Source organism: Canis lupus, chromosome 12, assembly GCF_003254725.2.
Source record: "Canis lupus dingo isolate Sandy chromosome 12, ASM325472v2, whole genome shotgun sequence".
Classification (NCBI taxonomy): Eukaryota; Metazoa; Chordata; class Mammalia; order Carnivora; family Canidae; genus Canis; species Canis lupus.
The window spans coordinates 41384656-41407260 of NC_064254.1; the positions used below are offsets into that span (position 1 = coordinate 41384656).

The 22605-nt window shown below is 35.9% G+C and overlaps 1 protein-coding gene across 6 annotated transcripts in view; it reads left to right on the plus strand.

The window, feature by feature from the left end:
• The window catches only part of BCKDHB (branched chain keto acid dehydrogenase E1 subunit beta), a 448915-nt gene that overhangs the window by 202182 nt on the left and 224128 nt on the right, over positions 1 to 22605 (plus strand). For 2 of the 6 annotated variants that reach the window (XM_025444929.3, XM_035697764.2), the window contains 2 exons: positions 10408 to 10556; positions 12416 to 12719. In XM_025444929.3, the coding sequence (XP_025300714.1) occupies positions 10408 to 10548 (141 nt within the window). In that variant the 3' untranslated portion in view covers positions 10549 to 10556; positions 12416 to 12719. Of the gene's footprint in view, positions 1 to 10407; positions 10557 to 12415; positions 12720 to 22521; positions 22591 to 22605 lie in introns of those variants that run through there. The other 4 variants (XR_007401257.1, XM_049092279.1, XM_049092277.1 and 1 more) reach the window with 3 other exon arrangements.

The following is a 22605-nucleotide window of genomic DNA, read 5'->3' on the forward strand; positions in this document are numbered from 1 at the left end:
ATTATAATTTTGCACTCATCTATAAAAGTATCCAGAGCCAGGTCCTAGTTATGAACCACCTTTCACTAGTGTATCTGTAGTTTTGTCATGCTTATTAGAAGTTTGTCCACAGTGAGCATGCAACATAGATTTTGTGAGAATTGGATTCATTGTATCAGCACACAATTTACCCAATTATGGGCATAAAAAAGGAGGCATGTGTATTTTTCCTCTAATTCTGAAATATCTCTCGATTCTTGAAATTCTGAAAATGTGTATATGCAGATACATAGACACTTAATCTGAAAAGTTTCTTTGTAAGAAATGTTATGCAACTTTAAAGGTAGAAACATAGATATGTAAATGCAGCAAAGAGGAAAATATATTTTGCGTTCTGCATTATATTTTAATTGGATGCAGACAGTAATCACAAGTGCTAGGTTTGTTTTAATGAAAAGGTTAAACTCATTGTATTAGCAAAAGTCATCTACATGTAAATAATGAGAGCACTAACAAGCCTTTTCTTACTTAGGTCAGAGATTCCTGCCAAAAACTTGTTTCCTTTGTTAATTTGTTCAATTATTAAATTTCAGGAGTGCTACTACTACTAGGATCCAATTAACAAAATTTTGACTAGATCTCCCTAATAATTGGTGATAGCCTTAGAACATTTATTTCTGCTGTGCAGAAATAGTAGTGAAATTATAGTGATCTAGTCACCAGAATTAAATTGCTGAAAAACAACTTGGTCTGATTTATTCATTCAGCAAAACCAAGCTTAAAGGCTGTGTTGCTATGACACCCAAGATTAACTTTAAAAAAAGTGTGTTTAATTTCAATAAAAACATTGACATATCTCTTTTGGCATTATGTAGATAAAGTTGATCTTTTCCTTGCCTTTTTTACATTTAGCAAGTTGGTTTAGTATTTATGCACAAACACAAACTAGAAATTTGACACTTAAAGAGAAAGAAAAAGCAGTAACAAAAAATAAACTTTATATTGTAACAAGAGATCATTCATAAAATAGCAGCTAGTTTAGCCCTCATTTCTTTATCCAGCTTCTCAAACTTTTTTAGAAAGATGGTGTCAGATAAGGGGAAATCACTTTATTCAAGTAGTTTCGTTTTGTGATTAGTCTGGAAAATTAAAATCAGGTTGCAAAATTGGGACAGTGGCAAATCCCAATAGAAATTTTTCTAGTGCAGGTTCAGTTCCCCAAATCCTACAAGAATATATTTCCTGTGTCACGAGACAAAAGAATCATCAGGTTGCTGTAGCCAGAATTGATTTCTGCCTCCCGAGCACCATTTGGTGGGATTAGAATGCTATAGGAATAATTTTATGGAAAAAAACAATCAGAAAAACCAAATGTTTTGTCAGATCATTGAAAGTTGCTTAATAGGAGTATTTGAAGTTTCCTGCAAATACAAAAGCAAGAATCCTACCTGACAGAGAGAGGTTTGTTCATGAGATGACCCAGTGCTGCACGTCGCTTATGTTTATCATTATGCACCCACATTCTCAGGAAATTCCACTTTCAAACTTTGCTGCTGCCGATGCTTGCTTCTATAGGGAAGAATTCTGAACTATAAAATTTGAGAGCTTCAGCGTCTGTGGAAATTTGAGAGCATTGCCTTTTTTTCCCCTCTCTATTGAATATAAATTGTTTTAACAAAAGCATTGTAGCCATAGTACATTATAAATGTCAGAATTTGCCCATAGTATGTCTGAAAAGAATTTTAACTTTAGCTTTTGAACTTGTAAAGCCTCAGGATATCTTTGGAGATTAAGTGCTGCAAATAAATACGATGTTTATTTGCAAGAAGATTTAAGGAAGAAAGGACTGTTTTTGGGCTGCTGTTCTCACCGTGCTTTTCAGGTGAAAGTGGCGCGGCAGTTTGGGTCACAGCTCAAGACTATCTGGGGGAAAGCTCAAAAGCAGAACCAAACCTTTACAGGTTTTACCTGGAAAACCTAAGTGGTTTGGATGGGGTGTGAGTTTTACCTATGTGGTTGCTAATTTAGTTTTTATGAAAAGCAAAACGAATTAGTGTTTATAAAGTAGTTAATATAGTCCCAAGGCAATAATGAACACTATGTACTTTCTTAAAAAGTGATCTTAGATAAAACATTATAAATTATAGAAATGAGTTATCACTTACTTTCACTTATTTCTGATTTTAAAACAGTGAAATTTAAAAAACCATCATTCTGAGGATAAAAAATTCCTATTATGTAATAAATGGTTGATTTTAAAATATTTTGATTTTAAAATTTGTTCTACTTCAGTTTCTACAGTTTATCTATTGAGATTCATAGATAATTATATGTTAACATGTTTATATTTTAACACAACTATAGACTTTGAGCCATGAATCATTTCTGTACATGTTTTAATATCATACTCCAACTTTGTTTTAGGTAGCCAAACTATATCCAGGGGAACCCATTTAGTTCAGAAATAATATTTCTAACTTCAGAAAATAAGCTTCCATTTTAAATCTGGAATTTGAATTTAAATGAAAATCCTAATTTGGAATTCAGTTCCATTCTTTAGCTAAAGAAATTGCAGAAAACAAAAATTGTACCAGATTGCCAGTAATTTGGATTAAAGAGGGAGAGATGGAATTTTTTTTTAAAGTCCTCAGATACAGAAGACATTTCAGTGAAGTTAAATGAGAGAGAGCTCAGCTTTTAATTTAGTCAAGACCATGATTTTATATAGAAGCTTTGCTGAAATAGCTGGGCTTGACTGTAATGTTTTAGGTCTTATAGAAAGCTGGATAAAATTATATTATTCATATACTGTTTCACTTAGTTACACTGGTTCAACTGTATTTTAAAAGTGAGAGACTTCATATCACCAAGTATTTGTTGAATGCATCTCATGTGCATATGGTATCAGAAAAATAAAATAAAGATAGCTCTGATGTTTGAGGGCAGTAGCTTTGATGTTTGAGGGCAGATTAGGAACTGTGCTGCCTGAAGAATTAATTTCATAGGTCTGTGCTATGTAGAAAATTGATATAGCCTAATATGTCTTCTAAAAAGCTAAGTTTTAAAAACATGATAACATACTATTTAAATGATTAGCTTAAATGAAAAATCATATTTTACATTAGTAAAAGTTGTATTTACTTAATTCAATAATGAAATTAATTTGGAGCTGCTGGCATGGTGCCTTCACAGGTTTCTGTGACTCATTTGCTAAGGAAGTGTGATTCAAGGCACCAGAATCATTTTTTTCTCATCTGCTAAAGCTCATGTTTTGGCTATGGGCATGTTTCATGGCAGATTTAAAACAAATTTAAAACAAATATAATCTGATAGTATCGGGGAACTGGGGGGATGTCTAGCCTTACATAGATAAGACTATTCAACTTATAATCAAAATATAAGTCTCTAAGTTCATTGACTTTATAACTATCAGGTTTACAACATTTGGTATATTGGGTTTTGTTTTGTTTTATTTTGTTTTTTTTTTTTTGTATTTTTAGAGTTTAACTCTTGCACTGCTCATTATGACCTCTAGACAACTAATTGAACTTAGAAGCAAGATTTCTGTTGTTTTATAGTTAATTTAATAGTTTAACTAAATTAGGACTAAATGGTATTGGAATTTAGGTTTAAAATTAAGCACATCCACAAATCATTTCTTAATTTTTTTTCTCCTAGAGAAGAAATGATAACTCTGTGATCTCTGTGTCTTATTTGGTGCTCATTACATTTATAGCTTAATTTATTACCCCCATTCTGTCCTCCCTCAGAAACAAAATATATTCTTATAGTTTAAATGGGTTTATTGGCAGCATATGATTATATGATGTATTCTGGACTTTTTTGCTTGCAAAATAATTTACAAATCCATTTTCTGAGCTATTACTTTGAAATTAAGTTGTGAACTGTTTCTCCTTGTTCCCAGGAGGAATGTGAATTTTGATTTATCAGGTAACCCTGTAGGCAATGTGTACCTATTTTGACTTGTGAGGTATGTCCCATTATAATGTCCTGCTTTTTTGACTTTCCATTAAATGTTTAGAAAAATATGTTTTTCAGGAAAAATTAAGTAATTTAATCAGCCCATATCAGCTATAAAAAGTAGGAACATATATAAAAGACCTAGGTTTTCTTATCTCTCTTTAAACTTTTCTTCATAACTTTCTAACTCAAGGTGATATGTGGTCTTAACACAATAGGCTGCATCCAACTTTCTGTCATTAGAAGAACTGAATAAAAATTATTCCAAAATTGTTCCCAGAAAGAAATTCGAGCCTGGGATTGCCTTGAACTAAGAAACAAAAACAAAATGATTACTTTAAAAATAAATGATACAGAGTGGTGGTCTTTTATTCTTTGACTGTTTTTCAAAGTATGTATGCTTTGATTACATGCAATTATGTTGGGCTCTTTTACTTGTAGCCAGCCATAGCTAACTGACAGCCTAATTTGCTATATAGTAGCAGTGCTTGGAAATTTTGTGCCTTGTGGGGAGGGGAAGTAGATTTTTTTTTTTTTTTTTTTTTTAAACCATTTCCAGAGCTCTTGCTTCCTCACCTAGCCCCAGGATCTGTCTTTGTGGCCCCAGGAACTGGCAATTGGTATCCAGGCTCCCTGATGCCCACCAGGGGGCAGCACCGGACCCTCCCTTTCCCTGAGGCCTGTGCGCAGCCGGGCTGCTCCTAACCTCAGTGATTCCCTCCCTCCTTCCTCCTATACAGCATTTACTTATTATTGGCATTTCCTTACATTTTTTAAGGCTTAGTAGGTCTCCAATAAAGCATAGCTGTTCAGACACAGTGCTATAAGGGATGTTACTTCTTAGTGTTGACTGTTCCGTGTACCAGAATCTTTTCTTCACTGATGATTTAATCTATAATTTCAAACACCTTGTGTTTATTGTAACTTGGAATCTTAAGAGGGAAGCAAACACCTAGCAATTATTGAGCACTATGTTATGTCAAGCTTGAAAGTAGGTACTCTTTATACGCTACTGCACAATCTGGAGAGGCGAATGGACCTTTAGCAAAATAGAGTTACAAGACAATAGGATAATGTAATATAATAGCAGAATTTTTAATACCTCTAGTTTTCTGTAGAGTAGCCAGAGGCTCTGAGGAGTTAAATCATAGGAAAACAAGTTAAATCATAGTATTCCCTTCAAATAGAATTCCAAATTCCATGCTGTATCAATTATGTTATACAGCTTTGCCATAAAAACAATGAAAAGATTTGTGGAGAATGACCAAAGCCACAGTGTTGTGTGCCCGAAATTGATTTCAGTGCTGTGACTTCTGCAACATAGGGATGGGAGAATTTATGGTTGATATACTTAAAACTTGAATGGGGAGATGAGGTTAAGTGCCGAGAGATCTTGAGTGATCCCACGAAAGCCCTCATATATACATATTTACATATACACAGTATATAATCTTATTACATTCACCAAAACATGGGAATAAATGCAGCATATGTAATTTTTAAAAACTGATTGATAATTTTAGTTTTCCTAAAATAATAATGGATCCTCTTGTAATTAATTTTTACTTACTCCCTCTTACCTGCTAAAAAATATACAGGATCTCTGTGCTTTTCAATTTCCATAAGACACGTAAGACTTTGTTTTGTTACAGAAAAGAGGCAAATAAAGAATTTATGTTGCTTGCGTTTGTGGTTTTTACAATATGGAATTGTCATTTCAGATTGTCAGCTTCCTTTTCTGGTTATAATATGCATAGCAACCCAGATGGCTAATATATATAAACAACCTGATGCTTATTTAAATTGCTTAGGATAGCTCAGGAGGCTGCTAAGACCTGGGACCATCTGTTTATTGCTCTGTTACTTCTAGGCTTAAGTGTGTGCTTTCAACTTCTTCACATGTCTCAGCCTCTACCTTCCTTATATATACACTGAAGAGTCTTAGACTGAATTTAACCCATCATACCTCTTGAGGCACTGTTCTAAAACCTAATCCCAGCCTGCCTTTTTCATCATTCCTTTTTATTCCTATTTTATTTGAGTTTTTCCTGTTATTACTATCCTCAGTAGTCACTTTGCAGAAGAATAACTAGGAATATGGGCTTTGTAGTCAGGTTGGAATCTTAATTGGCTATGTATGTAGCTGTTTGACCTGGGAAAGTTCTTTCACCTTGATTTCCTCATCTGTGAAATGAAATATAATACCTACCTCATAGATTTGTTAGAATGATTAACCAAGATAAAATATATGTACCATTTGCTACATCATAAGTACTGGGTACTATTATTAACATTGTTTTAGAAAGAAAATTTTCATAATGACCAAAAGATATTCAAAAGTAAATTTAGAATATCATATACTAGAATTTCATACAACAGTCTTTTGGAGGGAATATCTGTTTCTCTTTAAGAATCTGATTATTTATGTGGAAGCACACACCACAACAAAATGTATGTAGGAATTACTGAGCGATTGCAGTAGGGTTCATTTATACTCCCTTTTCACTGGATGCATGGCAAAACTTTGGACCATGAATAGCTGGAGAGAAGTTTCTCTTGGCACCTGTATGGGTTCCCTTCTGATGTCCCTAGTTACATATTAGACTGTAAGCTGCTCTGGAACCTCACATTCACATCTATAATGGTTCCACATACAAGCTCCTTAGACCAGAAACTGACACTTCCCATGTTAACCCCTATGAGGACATGGCCTGTAATCCTCACAACCCTGTGGATTAGGTCATTATTTCTACCTAATTTTATGTGAATTACTATTTCCAAATCAGAAATCATCAGAGTTTTTAAAATAAGAGTGTTCTTACACAGTTAAGGAAAAGAAAAATATGATTAATCTGGACAGTCTTGGAAATTCAGGGTACATGGTTACTATAGTAATTATGGTATCATAATATGGTATATAATAGAGATATGTATTTTCTGGAGGATTAATGTGGTATGTTGACCTATAAATCTGCCAATGAGATTCAAATATTCCTTTTAAGTGTGTGTGTGTGTGTGTGTGTGTGTGTGTGTGTATACAGCTTCTGTATGAAAAAATAGGTTAAACAAGGATGCCCTGTTTTGATGGTTCCCCAAAGAACCATATAGCGACATACAAATCATTTGTATATGAACTAACTCAGTAGGAAGTCACTCTGTGTAGTTGCTTGACCCGAACATCTTTTTTTTTCTGAAATCTTTAAAAGAAGTTTTAGCACAAGGCTGTGGAAGTAAAAACTTAAGTCTCTTTAATAATAAATACTTCAGTTAGCAAAGAATTAGGATGTCAAATGGTATCATTTGATCAGGGCATATCCTTATAAAACTGAATCATAGTCCTCTGTTAACATATTTTTCTGTTATCTTCCATGATTTTTAAAATATGTCTTATATACAGTACTTTAAAATACTTTAATTCCACTTACTGTATAGTAATTGTTTCCAAATTAAGGAAATGTTACATATAAAGTTACAAAACTAACATAAAATGGTAACTTTTATTCACATAAGAAGGTGATTCTTTACTCTTTTATATCAATGCTATTTAATTACAAAAGTAACACTGTTTCATAAAAACTCTAACAGTACATATAAGGTATAAAGTAGAGTCCTTTCTACCTCTTTGCAACTCCTGGCCTCAGAGGGTGACTGCCAGTTTTAGTTCAAGTGTGACCTTTCAGACATTTTTCTGTGCCCATGCAAACACACAGGTGTATCTTGTAAAGAGTGATTGTAAAATTCTTGAGGAATTAGGAGCAGTGTTATTTGGGGGAAAAAAAAAAAAAGTTTGATGATGGTAGTCATTATGTTAAAAGGAGTCATTTTCACAAACACTGGCAGATCATTTTGTTGTAGCCTCAGCTTTCCACTATTTTATAACAGGTGTAAAGTGTAAAGTCAAGGGCATTTAGTGAAATGTTTTACCTTTGATTTTCTGTACTTTACAGTTTGACCATGGGTAGTTTATGAAGAGTACATATTCAGGGAAGATGGAAAAACAGCCTGTGTCAACTAAACTAATAAAACAGAGCTAATCCCATATCAACAATTTAAATCCTTTTAAAATTATTTGTTGCAAACAAGAAACAATCCACCAATCTATCTTTTTTTTTTAAAAAAAAAGCTTATTAGTGGAATTTCTTAGGTAATTCTTGTAGTGTTCTCAAGTTGTTAATGAAGATTTCCTGTAGCTAAGAAAAACCAACACTATAAATCATAGGGGTTATGGGGGCAGTGGTTATGGGTTGTTATCCAACTGTAAATGGCTAGTTGGATCTCTTCGATGCTAATTTGTCCTGTTCTCAGGCCCTTGCTGCCCTGTTATGTTTGTCACTTGAAGAAATATGCACAGAGCATAGGTAGTAAACATGAGGTATCAGGATTCCTGCATTTAAAAATTTCTGCTTGAATGAAAATTTTAGAATATAACAATAGCCAAACTATGGAAAGTATCCATTGACTGATGAATGGATAAAGAAGATGTGGTATATACATATAATGGAATATTACTTACCCATAAAGGGAATGACTTCTTGCCATTTATAACAATATGGATGGATCTAGAGAGTATTATATTAAGTGAAGTAAGTCAGAGAAAGGTACCATATGATTTTAATCGTATGTAGAAATTAAAAAACAAAACAAATGACCAAAGAGAGAGAGAGAGAGATGGATGCAAATCAAGAAACAGACTCTTAACTTTAGAGAACACAGAGGGAGGGAGGGTAGGGGGGATGGATGAAATTGGTGATGGGGACTAAGAAGGGTACTTGTTTGGATGAGCACCTGGTGATACCTGGAAGTGTTGAATCACTATATTGTACACCTAAAATGAATTTTAAACTGTATGTTAACTGGAATTTAAGTAAAATCTTAAGGAGTGCCTGGGTGACTCAGTTGGTAAAGCATCTGCCTTTGGCATAGGTCATGATTCAGGGTTCTGGGATCAAGCCCCCCAATTGGCCTCCTTGCCCCATGGGAAGCCTGCTTCTCCCTCTCCCTCTGCCTGCCCTCCCCCTACTTGTGCTTACTCTCTCTCTGTCATATAAATAAAATCTTTAAAAATAATTAAATAAGTAAAAAAAAGCATTGTGTTAAGCAAATTAAAATAAAATACAGTTAAGTAAAATACATAAGGAAAGGTGGACCTCTGACTTTTTCTAAAGGAAGGTAATATAGAAATAGGGGCATAAAAACCGTCAGTTTTTTCTTTGGGGGGGGTTTAAGTATAGTTGACACAACATTATAGGGTACAATTTAGTGATTTGACAAGTTTATACATCATGCTACTTCACAGGTGTAGCTACCATCTGTCCCATTACATCACTATTACAGTATCATTACCTGTATTCTTGTACTCTGCTTTTTATTCCTATGACTTAACTATTCTATAATTGGAGACCTGCATTTCTCTCTCCCTGTCACCCATTTTGCCCAACTCCCCACCCACCTCCCCTCTGGCAACCATCAGCAGAAACCTAAGATTTTATTTGAGGTAATAGCTGTGAAAAGTAATGTTAATATCATTTTCATAGGAATAGTTTAATCACATATCTCTCTTTAGATTTTTTTTTTTAACTCTCTAAAAATTTTATTTTCAGGTTTGAATTGGTCACCTGAATAACTTTTTTCTTCTAAGGATAATTTCCTATAGAATTCTTCAAGGATGGTTGGTAGTTTACATTTTTGATTCAGAGCTCTAGCCTCATGGAGTTCATTGTTTCTCAGGAGAGACAAATATCTGGGCAATTACAGCGGATCTTGCCAAGTGCAGTACCGTAAGAGCTCAGGGCAGAAACCCCTCTTATCAGTAGTGCCACCAGGGAAGGATTCCCAGGAGTGGTGACTCCTAACATGATATCTGAGAGATGTGCACACATCAGTCAGGCAAAGAGCGATGGGCTTTGGGCAGTGAATTGGCCATGGACCTATCAGCATCTACAAAAGCTTGGCCATGAGAGAATGCAGAGCACAGTTAAGTAACTGGTAGAGAAGTTCAGCCTGATTGTAGAGTAATTAGAAATATTTATTAAGAAAGTAATGCATGTCCATTGTATATAAGATTTGAAAAATACAGGACACAAGAGAAAACATATACCACCACTAATTTTAAGCTGCAGAGTTTCCTATAAACATTTTGTTATGATTTTGTCATGCATAACATTTGTATTTGTAGGACAACGTCTTTGGTATAGTCCCAGTTAGGCTTAAACAAGAGATACGTATGGAGGCATAGATGCAGACGCATGTACAAAAACATTTTAAGTAAAATTGGGATCATGTCAAACATGCTGTGTGTTACTTTATTTTTTAACTTTTTTTTTACATTATAATATACTTAATTATTTTAATGCCCTTAGAAAGAATTACATTTTGAGTGGAAATGTTTCATCTCTGTGAATAAAAAGAAACATTCTTGAAGTTAACTATATGTATTCTTCTCTGTAGGAAGAATGCTTCCTGAATCTAGAGGCTCCTATATCAAGAGTATGTGGGTATGACACACCGTTCCCTCACATTTTTGAGCCATTCTACATCCCAGACAAATGGAAGTGCTATGATGCCCTTCGAAAAATGATCAACTATTGACCGTATTGGTAAGTCTGCTCTGCATTTTTGAGAAAGCTAGCATATGCCACTCACATGAATGTGCTGTTAACCAAGAGCCATTGTCATCAGTGTGTTGGCAATTTCTGAAACAAAATGTGGATTTAAGAAAAAAAATTCAAATTTACAGTGATAAATTTATTTACATTTAATAGAAACGCATCAGGTATATGTTTATCTGATATCTATAAGACAGATGTATGTATATATTGAGTAATCAGTGAAGATGAAGATGCTCTGTACCATGGTTTGATTGTAAATACACCTTACTCCACTCTTCCAACTTTATCCTCATTTCTCTATATTTTTATCAGCTATCTAAACTGTTCACGAATAGGGTTAATTTCTGTTATTTAAAAATGGTTTTGGGACACATGGGTGGCTCAGCGGTTGAGCAACTACCTTCAGCTCAGGACATGATACCAGGGTCTGGAGATCAAGTCCCTGCAAAGAGCCTGCTTCTCCCTCTGCCTATGTCTCTCTCTCTGTCTCTCATGAATAAATAGAATCTTTAAAAAAATAAAGGTCCTTTGAGCACTAATAGTTTAGACTCCAATGAATTTAAACTATATGAAATTTGCCTTTGTATTTAAAAAAAAAAAAAAAGGTTTGTTAAGCAGGAAACCTATTTATTGCGGATAGGGAGGTTTTTACTTAAAAGAAAAATCCAGCGCCACTACCATTTCCAGAATCCTTTTTGGAAATTGAATGTTTTTAAATTGTGAATAATGAATGATATTTGTTTATGATGATTTTCTATGCCATGCTTATCTGCTTCTTCAGCAGTGTTATTCTAGCAAAAATGAATATCATTAAAGACTGTTTAGTTTTCAGAATTTTAATATAGAAGTTGCTAGCATTGACATGCTGTTTCATTTTATCTTGGCATTTTTAAATGCATAGATAGGATTGAATTTTACATTTAATATTTTAATATTAACATGTCATATTTACATTTTAATATTTAGATTGTCTAAAAATAGCAACAATAATACATTTTGAAGAACTGCCATCTTTTAAAAAAAAAAGATTTTATTTATCTATTCATGAGAGACACAGAGAGGCAGAGACATAGGCAGAGTGAGAAGCAGGCTCCCTATGGGGAGCCTGATGCAGGACTTGATCCCAGGACCCCGGGATCACGACTTGGGCCAAAGGCATATGCTCAATCACTGAGCCACGCAGGTGCCCCAAGAACTACCATCTTTCAAAGAAAAGGGGGAGAATAGGTTCTGTGTAATAACATAGGCCTATACTTTTTAAAGATAAGAAATACTATAATTCTTGAATTCTATGTATGAGGAGTAGTAAACCTACCTCATCTCATATCTTTAAATTTGTATAGGTAGAGAAAATAATATCCCCATCTGCCACTATGATCCCCACATTTTTGCAGTTCTATTTTGAGAATGTTGCAGATGTAAGTTCGGGCCATTAGTCCACATGTCCTTGGCGTTCTCTCAGACATACAGAGGTAGATACTGTATATCTGGCATCCTCTTAATATCTATAAAAGCAACTGGCTTCTACAGTAGGTCACACTTATGACTAGTTAGAGAAATACCATATTTGTTGTCCATCTTGGCTCCTTCTATGGACTGTGCATAATGGATAGCCAAGGTAATAATAACGCGTGGCTATAGTATTTAGGTGCTGGTTTAAATTTGGGTCTATATTTCTTTTTAAACCTAAAAAATACTTAAGCCTATCATGAAAACATGATAGAAGAATAGTTTTTCTATGTGTCAAGCTAAATATGGCATTAAGGAGAATAGTCATGCATCTGAGAAATCTATATTTAATTCGTGGTGGCCAGAATGTCTATAATTGTTATTGATTTCTTTTACAGAAAAACTGGAAGATTGTGACTAGATACGGAAATATTTTTCTGAAAAAAAAAATTTTTTTTTATTTCCTCAGACTTCTCTCTTCTTGAAAATAGAGTTTTTATGAACTGAACCACCTTGGATATTGGCTGAAAATTTTAAATTAATTATTGTATTAACACATATGAATTGATGATTTCCATTAAGAGTGTCTCAGATTAACTTTTTAAAATGTTTCACTTGGTAGTCCTATAAATTCCATTTAATTACATCTGTAAATATTGGGTGTGGGATAGTATTCAATAAAGCAAAATCAGATTGGCCTCAGGTTGTGTGTCCTTTTTTTTTTTTTTTCATTAGCTAAAAGAATTTTCATCAAAGTAATAGATTAACTTGTTGATTAAATCTGAATAAAATTAAAATGTTTAGAAATGCTGATTTTCAGCTTCAATATGTTTGGTATAGTTCTTTATGGTTAAGATAGTTGGATGTTGGTGAAACTTCTGCGATATTTTTCCTCATTCTTCCCTCTTGTCTCAACAAAATGCACTGATGGACATACTCACTTTTTCTCCAAAGCATGGTGGGTCAGGATCATCCTTGCTGCTGCCTCTCTTCCTAATTTTCAGAGATGGACAGCATGAGCCTGTCTTTTGTTATAAAATGGCCAAGCTTTTGCTACAATTTTTTTTGTTTCATTTTGTTTTGTTTTTGCTATGATATTGCAAAGCAAGTATCTTTTCCCACTTATTTGTAAATAAAAAAAGCAGAACATGAGCAGCATTAAAAGGCTCTGGCAAGAGGACGCTTCTGTATTGGGGACATTGCCAGGACCCCTCATTTCTTAATCTGCCTCTTCTGCCCCTCATCTTGTTTTGAAACAGCCTGTATATATCCTACAGAATCCCCTTCCCAGAACACCTCCTCTCTGGGGGCCTGGCTCTCACAGGTGATGCTAGTAGATCTGCCACCCCTTCCATAGATTCCAGAAAAGTTCTTACCAGTTCCAGCAGAAAGATCCACCTTCCTGAAAAACCAAAGAAACAGGGCCATGGAGTGTTTTCCTTTCTCTATAAAGACAAAATAGCTATATTCTTATGATTACAAATGTTTATTTTACTTTAAAACTACAATTTAAAAAGCTGCATTTTATTTACTTTTATCAGCTATTTGGAGGATACAGAAATCTCCAGTATCATTTGTAGATTTCCAGAAATTTGGAGGTAAAGTGAATGCCTTTGTCACAGATTCTATGTAGCAATGGGCTGAAGTAAAGAACCAGAGCACTTGTCAGGGTAAAAATGAAGCCCTGTCCTTGGTTTAAAAATTAGAAACACCTGTATATCCTAGAATGGGAAAAGATGTATTTGTCAGCATCAAGTTTGGGTAACATTTAGGGAGTCCGATTGGCTTATGATACAGGAGATTCTGAGTTTAAAATGGATGGCCTTTGGCTTTTCTTCGCTGTCCATGAGAGTCATAAGGCATCCTTGCAGGGAAGGGAATTCTTGCCTCATGTGGTCAGTCTAGCAGAGTGGGAAACATACAGTAGTCAACCCCATCGTGGCCTATTCTGGGTCCTACTCAAAGATATTCGTTTTAGCAGAACTTACTTTTTTAGTTGGTACTATTTATGATTTTAGTTAAAGTTCCTTGTTTCAGTTAATTGCCAAATGTATCTTTTTAATATAATCTTTTCTATATGTCTGGCCTTGTAAGAATTTTCCCTTAGTGATTTCAATTTTAGTATCTGTTACTCTGTTTTGAAATAGCAGGCATGAGGACAACCGTGGGGATACTCTGTGCTTGAAGTAGCTGAGTTGGAAGGCATCTCCCCCTTCTAGTTAGCCCTGCAGTCCCCACCAGTAAGCACCCCTTCCCCTTCCGAAAGAAATGACTTACAGTTAATATAAAACTTAGTCTGTGGCACAGGATGTACCTGTACACCTAAATGGCTATCTTAAGTACATTCTCTTTACATGAAGCAAACGTTCCATATAGTGAAAATAAGAGCATTGAAATGAGGAGACACCCAGGTGGTGTTAAGTGAATTTGGAGAAGTTCCAAATCCCCAGGACTCCCAGCTCAGCATAGGAAGGGTGTTCCCTGGGACAATATAGATTTTAAAAAGCAAAGGTAATCTTCTACACTTCAAATTTCCAATTCCTTTAGGAAAACAAACATGATCTAACATCCATGTTCTATACAACTGGTAGGTATCCTCCAAGTTATGTGAACAGACCTGTATACGCACTAAAAAAAAGAAAGGCGGCACGGGAGATCGAGAAAATGACCTCAATTCAATCCCTTAGGTTTAAGTCACATAAAACAGAAACTCTAAGGAAGAATCCTGAGTAGACATCCCTAGAGGTTCCACATTTGGTTTAGTGAAATCCCTTTCCCATCAGATGCTCACCAGTGATGGACATGTGTGGTTTCCAGCAGCCTGGCATCCCTACCCCCACCTTCTAGTAACAGTGCTGATGTTTGAGAACATTCGTTGAGAACTCCCTCCTCACTGCATGTGGCTCTGGAGGGGCTGCCAACTCCAGTGCTGTTCAGCACTAGCCACAGAGATGGCCCTGACCCAGCCTGGTCAGATGCCTCAGAAAGGAAGTTGGGTTACCCATGCAGAAACAAAACTTGGCCTCTGCCTTGTTGATGACACTAATTTCTAAAAGATTCTCAAACTTTTACCTTTTCCAAGTATACCTGAGGATATACTTGATAGATGTTAACCAGCTAGGTGCAATGTTGACTTTAGCAGAAACACTTGGCTGAAGGGTGAGAAGCATGACCCCAAAGCCACCCTGTCAGAATTTCCAGAGACACGTGAGGTTTAGAGACTCAGACACACACCCCCAGGCCATCTAGTTTGGAAAGAAATAGAAAATATTCATACATGGGCAAAGATTTAAAAACCCTGATACCTGATATCTCCCTGAACATCATGATTAAAGATATTTGCCAGGAAAATGAGAAGTAAAATAAGTCAAGAATGAGGAAATCCTAGCTGGAAAGGACTGGAAGTACAAATGGAAACAAGTTAAATAAAAAGATATATATCTAAAATAATTGTTTTAACTACACTTTTTATGTGAAACAAATGTTTCATATTGTAAAAATAAGAAAATGGTGCTAATAATAAATATGACTTAAATTGACAAAGATTAGAGTAGTAGATTTGCCAAGAGGAATTCAAAAGTGCCAAATTCTTCATTTTCAGTAAAGAGAAGTATAACTTCATTATCCCGCTATTAATCTTGAAAGCTTTTTTTTTTATTTATTTATTTTTTATTTATTTATTTATTTTTTTTATTGGTGTTCAATTTACTAACATACAGAATAACACCCAGTGCCCGTCACCCATTCACTCCCACCCCCCGCCCTCCTCCCCTTCTACCACCCCTAGTTCGTTTCCCAGAGTTAGCAGTCTTTACGTTCTGTCTCCCTTTCTGATATTTCCCACCCATTTCTTCTCCCTTCCCTTATTTTCCCTTTCACTATTATTTATATTCCCCAAATGAATGAGAACATATAATGTTTGTCCTTCTCCGACTGACTTACTTCACTCAGCATAATACCCTCCAGTTCCATCCACGTTGAAGCAAATGGTGGGTATTTGTCATTTCTAATAGCTGAGTAATATTCCATTGTATACATAAACCACATCTTCTTTATCCATTCATCTTTCGATGGACACCGAGGCTCCTTCCACAGTTTGGCTATAGTGGCCATTGCTGCTAGAAACATCGGGGTGCAGGTGTCCCGGCGTTTCATTGCATTTGTATCTTTGGGGTAAATCCCCAACAGTGCAATTGCTGGGTCGTAGGGCAGGTATATTTTTAACTGTTTGAGGAACCTCCACACAGTTTTCCAGAGTGGCTGCACCAGTTCACATTCCCACCAACAGTGTAAGAGGGTTCCCTTTTCTCCGCATCCTCTCCAACATTTGTTGTTTCCTGCCTTGTTAATTTTCCCCATTCTCACTGGTGTGAGGTAGTATCTCATTGTAGTTTTGATTTGTATTTCCCTGATGGCAAGTGATGCAGAGCATTTTCTCATATGCATGTTGGCCATGTCTATGTCTTCCTCTGTGAGATTTCTGTTCATGTCTTTTGCCCATTTCATGATTGGATTGTTTGTTTCTTTGGTGTTGAGTTTAATAAGTTCTTTATAGATCTTGGAAACTAGCCCTTTATCTGATATGTCATTTGCAAATATCTTCTCCCATTCTGTAGGTTGTCTTTGAGTTTTGTTGACTGTATCCTTTGCTGTGCAAAAACTTCTTAACATTGGTTTCTAAATGCTTTGAAAATAAAATTAATCATAAAGAGGATGGAAAGTGGCATATGTATCTTTCATATTATTGTATTGATATGAAATACTTATTAATTCATTGTACAGTTAGTGGACACTTGAAACAGACCAGGCACTAGGCTAGATCCTAAGATGCAAAGGTAACTAAGAAACATCCCCTGCAAAGAAAATGGGAAAAAACGTTTGAAGATGAAGGAAAGAAAAATAGGAAAAAACAAGGCCAAACAAAACAATTATGACAATAAATATAATAGGGTAAGTTCCCTAGTTTAAAAGAAAGAACTTAGAATGGGTTGAGAAAATCCCGTTACAAGTTTTTTTACTAGGAAGGGTCTTGGAAATCAGTTGACCTAGAGAGGTTAAAATTTGCAAATGAACAAATCAAATTAGGCAAAAATAAATATGAAAACAACAAATGTGGCAAAATTCATGTCTGGCCAAAGGCAAGGGAAAAAATATGCAGTCAATAGTAACAAAAAGCATACATTACAGGGAAGATATAACAGTTAAATTCTTTGTTCTAAGTGCATAGTATTAAAATGTAAGCAAAGCATGTCAACATGGGGATATGGATAGAAGAGTCATAGAAGACAACTTTGTCACCCCACTGTCAATTTTATAGATGAAGTAGATAAGAATAAGTAATAGGGTTGAGTCGACAAATATACTTTAAACTTTGCCCCCATAAACAGAGACTATATCACCTTTCACCTTTTAAAGCATAGACAGCAGTTAAAAGAATCGAGCATATACTGAGGTATGCAGAAAAATGACAGTAAATTCCCCAAAGAAAAGAGTATTAAAAGGCTCCATGTTATTTGACCACATCCAAAATTAACAACAAATATTCCCAGCTATGTAGAATAAAAACATATCCAACTGTGGAACCAAGGAGGAGATATAAAACAACTACAAAATATTTAGAACTTAAGATCAAAGATGTGCTTCAGCCAAGATTTTACTCAGAGGTAAATTCACAGACGTTATAGCCTTTCAAGAGAAAAGTGAAAATGCAAGATTACAAGAATCAAGGAGGAAGAAGCACAAGAATCACGAAAAAATTAGAATAAGATAAGTAAATGAAAACAGAAAGTTCCAAATAAGACAAAGCTGTAAGAGCCAAGTTATTTTTTCATGAAAGTGAAAGTTTCTCTATGTATCCTACGAGGTGGATTACACTACCTGTTTGTAATTCCAGTACAGGCAAAAAAGGTCATGTTAATGGCTGTGCCTGTGTCGGGTAATACGGTCACAGTCCGTTGATGGAGGAAATTATTTAGCAAAACCTAATCATTTGCCCACAATACTAGTAAGCAAACATCCTTGTTTTTTGGATGTTTTATTCCATCCCTTTACGAAAATAATTATTAAGGTTTTGTTTTGCTAAAAGTCCTTCAGTTTCTTGTCAAGACCTGGTTGCTACCATAAATATTTAATGTAAGTTTTCAGAAGATACAATGACTAAAGAATTAGAATAGTAATTATTTTTATTTTTTTTTTAGCTTTTGAAGCTTTAATGTAGATATGATTTCTGGTAGGCTTTTACAGATATTGAAAGTAGCATGCAGGCCCTCTTCTTTTGAGGATCTTTGGAGATTCATAAGAACAACAGATTTGAAGATTGCACTTACCATCCAAGGAGGACGAAAATTCAGTGACTTCCCCGATAATTAACGTTAAATTATAGGTCCTGATTATTCTTATTTACTTTTTCACAAAATGCTCCATAGAGTTTTAAAAATACACAAAAATCATTTTTGTATTTAGATAAGTCTTTTAAAATATAAAGACTACAAAGCCATGTGACAGGATTTCTTCTGTCACTTATCCTCAGAACCATAGAAGTGCTGTGGAAATATCTTAGTTTATAATCATCATAAGCTTCATCGAACCAGGAGTCAAAGGACCTGGGTTCTAGCTGCCATCCTGCACAGTGTGATCCTGAGCAAGTCTCTCAACTTCTGGATAGCAGAAGCCCCCACACAGGATGAAAGGGGCTGACAGGTCATCTTGAAGATCTCTTCCAGCTCTGATATTTTGTAATGTGATGAAATTGGACTAATAAGTTCCAAGATGTTTGGGGTTGAGGATGTTAGAACCTATATTGAATGTGCAGTACTTTCATTTTTAAAAAATATTTTTTTTCTAATTCAATATTTTTATTTGTTTTATTTTTTATTTTTTTAGAATTTTTGCTATTTTATTTTTTTAATAAATTTATTGTTTATTGGTGTTCAATTTGCCAACATACAGAATAACACCTAGTGCTCATCCTGTCAAGTGCCCCCCCTCAGTGCCCGTCACCCATTCACCCCCACCCCCCGCCCTCCTCCCCTTCCACCACCCCTAGTTCGTTTCCCAGAGTTAAGAGTCTTCATGTTCTGTTTATCAGAAAGCGAGACAAAATATTTTCTTAAATCCAATTTGCCAACATATGAACATACAGTACTTTTAAAATCCCTACTTCTTTTTCAAGTCCAGTTCTTAAATTTATTTATTTTTCCCATGGTCTTCTGTGCACTGAAATATATTTTCCTATTTAACAGCATCTTCATTACGAGCAATTAAAGAGCTTCTCAAGGATGTATTTCTCATAACTCTTTTGTTGTTGTTGTTGATGTGCTGCTTTAATTTCTCCAAGATCTTTTTTGTAGTTGTGGATGCTAATTGCTTCACCACTTTTTCATGAGATTAACCATCCCTATTCAAACCCACTTCACTCTTCCAGAGCTCCCAGACCTTGGAAAGGTACAGACAGGACTCAAACATTAGCCTCTCCTTCCAAGGCTGGGGAGGACGTGGCCTGCAGTGGCCATGATCACAGCTCCCACATCTGTTACAGTGTTTTGTTGTATGGCATGGATGGCCATGGTAACACACCCTTAGGATCAACCACCCCAGGACCTAAGGGAGGAAGTGGTCTCTCTGGCTCCATGCTCTGGCTCTTACCCTTGTGCTTTGCACTAGCTTTCTTGGGCATCTCCGTGCATAAGGGAGCTGGGTGGAGCCTCAGGCCGCAGCCCAGATACAACATCCCTGCTGGAGAGCCAGGCAGAGGCGACTAGATAATTATTTTTGAAACGTTTTCTTGATCATTTGAAACACCTATTTATACTGAGATTTCCACCCCCATCCAACGGCCCCCATTCACAATGTTTTACTGGTTCTATAGAGGCAGGAAGTTTGGGCCTGTTTACTACCATTTCTGTAGAGCCTAGAATAGCATCTGATCTACATAGTCTCAATATGTTGCCGAACAAAGAGATGAAGGGAAATTCAGGACTCTACTTGAATTCGACCTTTTACCTAAAAAGCACTTAGGTCAAGAGGTCTCTGGGTAGTATAGACATTTAAAGTGATATTTTAATAGCATTTGATATTTTTTACCAGTTGATATTCTATACCATCAGAGGCCCAGGTGGTATTTCATTTCTTAAAGAGTTTGAGGAACACAGTCCTTTGTGTAGGACTAGACCTCAAATTTCCCCAAAAGATGAGCATTGTTTCTACATTTTTAGGCCTGTTTCTTCATGTATTTTTTTTAAAGTGGCTTTATGACAATATTGTACGTTAAGCTGTATGTGCAAATGGACAAACCAGAATAGAATTCTCATTCAAAACTGTTAATTTGGGGATGATGAGATTATCAGCAACTTTATTTTCTTAATTTCCGTCCTTGTAGTCGCAAATGAAAAGTCACACTGGATCAGAGTTGTTCTCCCAGTGGCCCTGTCTGTGCTGTAATCTCCCTTCTTGTGGTTGGTAGAGTCTGCAAACTTGAGGTTGGGTCATTGGTAGGACACCATTTTTTGGCCACAATGGCTGGTTGAGGTATGAACTGGATCAAAATTGGGCCAATCAGAGCCCTTCTTCAGGATTTTTTGAACAAATAGATTTAGCAGATGTTATTCTAGGGGGACCCATAGCTACCTTCTCTATGGAGGAAGGCCATCTTCATCTGAAAAAGAACAGAACCCATGTCTGAGGAGAGCTGCAGTGCAATATGGAGTCCATCCTGGCCAGATTTCAGTCTCTGGAATCTGTCACCCCCCAAGGCTGGCTGCACTCCTTCCATGTACAGCCTTATGGTTCTATTCTTTCTTTCATCCTGTGAGGAATTACCCCAGGATCTTTCCAAGAAACTATCTTTTTCTTTGTTCTAAGTTGGATTTCGGTTGCTTGCAACCAAAAGCATTCTAATCCAATCATTCTAAATGCCTTGAAATATATTTAGTTCAACAAAAGAAAGTCCACGTGTTTTTAATATATACTTGGGGAAAACCCTTCACCTTTGGGACTGGCCTATGGATTGTGCTTGATTTTTTTTTTTTACCTACAACATGCAAATTAGCTGCAGATATTGTTGTGTTAATGTCAAGTGTTTTAGCCATAAAACAAATGAATTCAGACTTTCAGCCTGAAATAGCAAATGCCCACAAAGCTTCCTTTAGTCCAGGCAAATAAGCACTTCCACAGCATCTGTCTTTCAGAAGACGTGCTCTTTGGGGCTTATTCATATAAAGTTCTTTACTGAAGTCATGAGACTTTAGAACCCTTGTTAAACTTACCCATATGGCTACAAAACAGCCCCGGGGAATTTTTTTTTCAAAGAAATTTAATATTGCCCTATTGTCAGTCCAATAGCAATTTTTTTTTGAGAACACTTTGTGCAAATTCCTTATGTTTACTTTCCTTCCATTGAGTCATAAGTTTACTTTCACCCTTCATCTTTTATGTGAAGTATTTCAAAGAGGTTAGAGAACAATGTAGTGAATGTCTGTGTACCTTCTACCTAACGCAAAAATCATAAAGTACAAATCATCTTTCCTAGGCTACCCTAACCCAGAGGAAAACTTAAAGCCCTATTAATGGTAACAAGAAGTGTGGTAGACAGCTTCACAAAGGTTTCTCTATTTTGGAGAATTGCTGGAGGGCTGCTTTGCAATAGTCATTTGAACAACCACATGGAGTCCGTGCTTCCCTGGTTCTGGCTCCAGCTCCCTGCAGACATTTCTGCTGCCAGCAACCATGGAAGGCTCCTTGGGGCTGCTACTGCCACAGCGGCCACCTACAGCTGCCACTCACTGCCCTGAATCTCCCCTCAGCCCCTCACCAGGACCATGTATAGGAGAGGATGTTTTTGATGCTATTCTTCGCTGGGCCCCTGGAGTGGTAACAGTGCTTTGTTCTCCAAAATAGGAAATAGGAGAATCTCTCATCTCCCAGTGAGATACGTGAATCCCAAGATAGTGTGGCTGTATGCCTTCAGTGTCCCATGGATATTTGATGAAACAGATGAATTGTGCTTAGAACCTCTGTCCCTCTGGGCTCGAGCACTGTTACTGGTTTAAGTCTGGTTCTCCAGCTCCCTCTTGTCTGAGAATAGGCTTCTGCACGGAGCTGCTCCATTTCTCACTACACATAGACCATCAGCCAATTTGCCTGCCAGCCCGGCAGACCAGTCTAGATCCTAGAGCAAACATAGGTTAGCCCTAACTGGATGGACTCGTCTAAGGAAAGACCTCATGTCTATCAGACTTATTTGATGTTATGTGCACAGTAACAATTTTCATATAGATTATGGGAAAATTGCCTAGGAGAAAAAGGAGCAAGCATGGTTTAGGATTTATGGTACATCTGTATGATTAGATACAATGTAGAATTTGCAAGTAATGATTATAAAAATTATGTAGCAACACGGAAACATACTTATTATATACTTTTAAGTGGAAAAATCAGGATGCAAAATTATATGTGTATTATAATTACAACTATTATTACTTATGTTTTTTTTTTTTTTTTTACACAGGAATAAAGAACACAACAGCAGTATTAAAGTCAGGACTATGAGTTATAATAAAAGAGAATTTCTTTTTTAGTGTGTTTACTGCAA